This window comes from Hordeum vulgare, chromosome 2H (assembly GCF_904849725.1).
Source record: "Hordeum vulgare subsp. vulgare chromosome 2H, MorexV3_pseudomolecules_assembly, whole genome shotgun sequence".
Taxonomy (NCBI): domain Eukaryota; kingdom Viridiplantae; phylum Streptophyta; class Magnoliopsida; order Poales; family Poaceae; genus Hordeum; species Hordeum vulgare.
This window is the reverse complement of record NC_058519.1, coordinates 593,919,347-593,925,139: the sequence shown is the minus strand read 5'-3', so window position 1 is coordinate 593,925,139 and position 5,793 is coordinate 593,919,347. Positions and strand designations below refer to the sequence as shown.

At 46.2% G+C, this 5,793-nt stretch overlaps 1 protein-coding gene across 2 annotated transcripts; it reads right to left on the bottom strand.

Annotated features, from left to right (window-relative positions):
- Positions 1–320: 320 nt before the first annotated feature.
- On the bottom strand, positions 321–4,710 carry LOC123427547 (actin-depolymerizing factor 6). Of its 2 annotated transcripts, XM_045111623.1 has the most exons (7): positions 4,289–4,710; positions 3,642–3,780; positions 3,466–3,557; positions 2,747–2,840; positions 2,117–2,202; positions 955–1,220; positions 321–869 (listed from the first exon to the last, which is right to left on the bottom strand). In XM_045111623.1, exons 1-7 carry the CDS (start codon positions 4,571–4,573, stop codon positions 719–721), a joined length of 1,113 nt encoding a protein of 370 aa, XP_044967558.1. In that variant the 5' UTR covers positions 4,574–4,710; the 3' UTR covers positions 321–718. The 2 variants fall into 2 exon arrangements, with proteins under 2 accessions (XP_044967558.1, XP_044967557.1); XM_045111622.1 differs by lacking the exons at positions 2,117–2,202; positions 2,747–2,840; positions 3,466–3,557; positions 3,642–3,780; positions 4,289–4,710 and adding an exon at positions 1,355–1,598.
- Positions 4,711–5,793: the final 1,083 nt, after the last annotated feature.

Here is a 5,793-nt window from a genome sequence, read left to right as displayed (position 1 = left end):
ATAAGGAAAGACCGTGACGCCGACTAACAGGCCACGGGAAGGAGCACGCGGGCGAGACAGGTGTCCGATCCGTGTGTGCTGCGACGCAAATGACGTCCAAATTTGCGTCCAGAATGGATCGCGAACGGACGAAAAACGGACGCACATCCGTTTGAATCGGCACGTTGGACGACTTCTCTGTTCGCCACGGTCCAAACAGACGTGAACGTATAAAATGGATGGGCGCGTTGGAGTTGCCCTTACATAGTAATTTCTTCATATAACGTTTTACTCTGGCATCCATAACTTTGTAAAAGGTTTAAAATCACTAGCAGAAGACAAATGCATCTAAACTTTTGGATAGTGTGAGGCTCCTTTTGGAACGAGCACATAAGGAGACGAGGAGCAAAAGACACAACAATGTTCGTCTTTTTCGTGAAATGCCGTGGCCCGTGCGGAGCCAGTGGGTGGCACAAGGAGCACGACAAATATACGTACGCACCTCAGCAGCAACGGGAAAAGTAACATGTGCATGCCGTCTAAAATCTTGGAAACGGGAAAGACAACGAGAGAGACGAACTATGTCTAGTTTACAAGGGGAGGGAGACTCCGACACCGACGACGGAGGGGAAACGGCATACGGTACGGGGGCGCGGGTACGTAGGGCATGCACATGCAGTGTAGTGGATCCAGCTGCTGGCCTTGGAGTCTGGAATGGAAGGAGCGACGAGGGACTGTTTCAGAGGGCTCTGGCCTTGACGATGTCCATGCTCATCTCGCTGGGCTCGGTGGCCTGCAGCTCCACCTGGATGCCGTCCAGCTCCCTCTTGAACCTGTCCTTGGAGCTCGCGTACAGCATCTTGCTCCTCACCCTGGACGAGTCCGGGGACCTGCATGCAGCCACATTCACATCTCCTTACTTACGTCCAGCAAAAATCAGTGATAAAAAACAATGGTGGTACCGCACGTACGTACCAGGAGATGAAGAAGATCTTGCTCTTCTGGCAGTTCTCGTCGGTGACGAAGTCGAAGTCGAAGACGGCGTAGCGGCACTCGTCGGCGGGCATGGAGGCGGTGAAGTCGGCGTAGGTGTCGCCGGGCTGCCCCACCCTGTCCACCACCACCTGCTGCGTGTTCTCGTTGATCTTGAAGGTGATGAACCGGAAGCTCCGCTTCGCCTTGAGGTCCTGGAACTTGAGCTTGCACTCGTCGCTCACGGCCATCCCCGATGCCGAGTTCGCCTTGCATCCAACCACACACACAACAACAAACACCACCTCATCATCACTGCTGTATCAACCAAGGGATCCAATCCAATCGAATCAACCGAAGAAACGAACAGAACCGAACCGATCCAAGGCGCGCGCGCGCTCACCATGGTGAAGACGACGGGGTTTTTCTCTTCTTTGCACGGAGCGCCGGACGCGACGACGGTGGCGTCAGGCGGCGGGCGAGATTCTCAAGGCCCGGAGGAGAGGAGGGTCCGGGCGAAATATAGGGGGTCCTGAGGCTTGCATTGCATGCATGCCGCCGTTTTAGGAGGAGGAAGAAGAGGGGCGGTTGACCAAGCTCGTCCCCTCCTTGCTTGCCGCGTTGGCGAGAGCCATGGGGAATGAGAGATCCAGAGCCGCTCCGCATCCACCACCCATCCATCGCTCTGTCCCCTCCATCCCTGGCTACGACGGACAGCAGAGAAACATTGTTTTTCTCGTGACTTGCTGCAACGCTGCGATTTGGACCAAATGATGACAAAACAACATTGTTCTCATGAATTGATTCAACATTTTCCTCATGGCACATCACCTGTTCGTAGGACGCCATGAATTATGATCATAAATTCCGTATATATAGCCGTAGCCTAACAAGGACTGATGGACGATCATACATTTTAAATCATACGACATTTCTCCAACGACGCCGCACTGCAGACAGATACATTCTCATCACATTGTAAGTTACACAGCTGGGGTTCCTCCAAAAAACAAAATTGTCCAGGAGACACACACTACAAAAATGGCGGCATTGTTTAACCAAAGAATTTTACAACTTTTGGAGCTTGTTTTCCTTTTGACTTTGAGCTGACATTCTTCTCGCCACCGCTAGGTTGCTTTGCTTTAGCTGTTTTGGTGGTTTTCACCTCTTCTTCATCAATGAAATCATCTTCAAGATCATCCCCGCCATGCAGAGTATGGTCTTCCTGGTAATCTCCCTCCATATTCATACCTAAAATAACAACGACACATAAACAAGTAAACATGAATTCCTGTAATGAACTGCACAACTAACAGCAGAAATTCAGTTGCACCAGCTAACTAACAATCTCTAGTTTTCAACATATACAACGCACTAGATCTTGTCTACAGTAAGTTACTGGCGTCCGCGCAATTAGTCATCACTCAACCCTTACTAAGGACTGAAAAAGGAACATGTCCACCTATCCACAGCCTATGCCTTACAACACAACACCGTCTGGCCTACAGATATACCTATCTTATACAACAACACAAACAAGTCTTCAGAAACAAAATAGTTGTATGACCTGAAATCATAAGTTCATCCAGCATGCTTATATACAAGTATTATTGTCCAGGTGATTTTTTTTTTGGTGTGAAACTTTAAATGATGGTAACAGGTAATTCAAATATATATAGACCAACTGCAACACACTTCACATTCCAGTGGACGTTCCAAATGTTGTGAATGCATGCACAGTACTTGTGATATTGCAAAAGTTGGTTTGTCAAGGAAGAAGTTCCAGTTTGTTTACCATCATCCACCGAGGATTCAAAGTACTGCTGCCGCTTGTTCGGGCAATGCCTCGCCAAGTGTGTAACTTCACCACATATCTTGCAGCAACCACCCTAACATTGATACATAGAGTTAAAATCCATGTAAAAAAGGCAGAGATTGAATAAACTAAACGTAATCAAGGTAGAAGAGTGTTAACAGAAACAAAAGTAACAACAGAAAGTCAGGGCTATAAACAAGCATGGCTCCACCAACAAACTGGTTCTGTACCTCAGGACTCATACAGAAAACCCAAGCCCTTGAAACAGGTTATTATCGTTTATCAAGTGGTGGTTATACTTATACCTCTGAAAGGTCATATATCCACTTGTTTGCATGATGCGTCACTACCCAAAAGGAAACACAAAACAGCAAACATTCTTTGGATTCCTCAAGACACAAGCAATTCAAACATCATAACAAGTACTCCCTCCATCCCAAATTACTTGTCGCGGAAATGGATAGAAATGGATGTATCTAGAACTAAAAATACGTCTAGATACATCCATTTCTGTGACAAGTAATTTGGGATGGAGGGAGTAGGTAGGTAACTGCATCCATTGCCAAAATCATTTTTTCAAAGCATGACATGTTTTTCTGCATGATACTCTAAGTACAAAATGAAAATATATGTCCTTATATTGGTAGTAGTAGTGGTGTCATGATTCATGAGAGGGGACAAGGAATCCTGTGGAATACCTTGGGATAAATGCCGTGTGTACTTTCAGGGCAATCCTTACTCAAATGTCCCTGCTGTTTGCAGACAAAGCAGCTCGCAAAGTTTGTACCGCCTGCATACATATCGAATAATGTTAATCACATGAAGAAATCACATCTATAGTAATCTAAGCATAACATGAATGGATGAAGAGTACCATTTTCAATGGGCTTCGGGCACTTGGAAAGGGAATGCCCAGATTCACCACAGTTATAGCAGAATTTCTTCAAATCCCCGTCACCTTTGTCAGGGCAGTTCTTCATACTATGCCCTCGCTCCCTGCAGAGCAAGCAGATCTGGCAATAACAGAACAATAATACAACTGTTAACAGATAGGGAAACGGAAACCTTGCATATGGTGAAATCAGACATTAAACCAACTAATGTAATGGATCATGAGTTCATGATGGAACATAATTTAGCATAATTCATATGACTGCAAGGAACTGCCAGCTCGTCATACAATAACTGATGAATGTTTGTTCTCAAACTTGTGATGTATGTTGTGAGTTGTGAGTTGTGAGTTTCTATGGATTATGGTAGCCGTAAATACTCGCTAACACAAAACAAGCGCATTCCTAGGCCGCCTAGTGACAATCTCACCAAGCAAAGGCAGGCTAAAGGAAAATCAGCATCGCTTCTGCCACTGTATTTCTACTACAGCCACCAACTAGCACTAATCTGCTATAAACCCAGTCCACAAGACAGCGGCATCATCCAATGCTCTTAGGTCCATGGAATCTACAGCAAGCAGCAATTCATAGTACGCCGGACAATTTTAGCCGTGCAATGGTGGGCTGGTACCTTGTTCTTGTCCCAATAGGACTTCTCGGGGCAGTTCTTGGCCGCGTGGTCGGTGCCCTTGCAGATGAAGCACTGTTCCCCGGGCCGCATCCCGGGAACCCGCAGCGGGTGCTTCGACCTCCCCGCTGCACCGCCGCCTCCCGTCTTCTTCACCTTCTTGAACATGCTCTTCTTGCTCTTCTTCTTTTTGGTGCCGTCGGCCGGAGGGGCGGGCGCGGGCGGACAGAGTCCGGGGTTCGCCTCGCGGAAGCGCTTCCGCGCCTCTCGCTGACGCTTGTTCGGCATCGCTTGCTGCGGCCGCCCCACTCTCTCGCGCGTTTCCCTTTGCGGCGGCGGTGGCGGCGGCGGAGGGGAAGGGAGGAAGAGGGGCGTGGGACGGAGAACGGACGGCTGCCGCGGGTGGCAAGGGGTTTGTTCTGCGTGCTTCAAGATTCGTGTTCATGCGGATATGGGTTCTGAACTTCTGATGCGCTGCTGGACCAGCCACTGAAAAAAGAAACACCGTTATTTCTCTGGGAAAAAAAAAATAAGGAGGTAAATTTTTTTGAGAAAACTTTCTATCTACTACTCCCTCCCTTCCTAAATATGAGTTTTTTAAAGATTTCATTATGAATTACATACTAAATTATATATAGATATAATTTAGAGTATAGATTCATTTATTTTACAAGGATAGAAGCAATGTTGGTGGTTGTAGTAGTCCGTAGTGTAATCTCTAGAAAGACTTATATTTAAAAACAGAGGGAGTACATCCATTCAATGATACAATATTTTGAATATTTTAATACATACTACATACTCCCTCCGTCCCAAAATAACTGTTTCAACTTTATACTAGCTCTAGCATAAAGTTGTGTTAAGTTTAAGACACTTATTTTGGGACGGAGGGAGTACAAACTAAAATGAGTGAACAAACAGTTAACCATGTCTGTATTTGACTGTCATGACAGTACAAGCAACATAAAAATGCAAACAATACACCCAAGTTCAAAGACCATCTAGCGACAATTATAAACAGTGAAGTAAGTCGAAGGTGTGTCATCGTCATTGTCCCCTCCTTCATCGGAGCCAAGCAAAATTTGTTGTAGTAGATAGTCGAAAAGTCGTCATACTAATGTCTCATAGAACCAACGCATCAGAACAACAACCGTGCCAATGAAGAAAAGTGTAGATTAAAAAGATTCAAACTATAAACTGATGAACAAAAACTAGATCCATGGAGTTTCATTAAAGACCAACACCAACCAAATCCCATGAGATTAGCAGACACACCTCCAGGTGTCCTCCTACGATGCTAGACACACTGATGGGATGGGGTTAGGTAGGGAGGACCTTATTCCATCTTCCTCAAGTTGTCGTCGCATCGTCTTCTTGAATAGGACAGAAACCCTAATCGATCTTAAAAAACATAACTAAAGACAGAGCGGGAACCCTCTCGTCAGCAAAGGTCGAGGTCTACCATGCCTCCATGGACCTAAGGTCACCGAAGAAGAGATGGACCGACG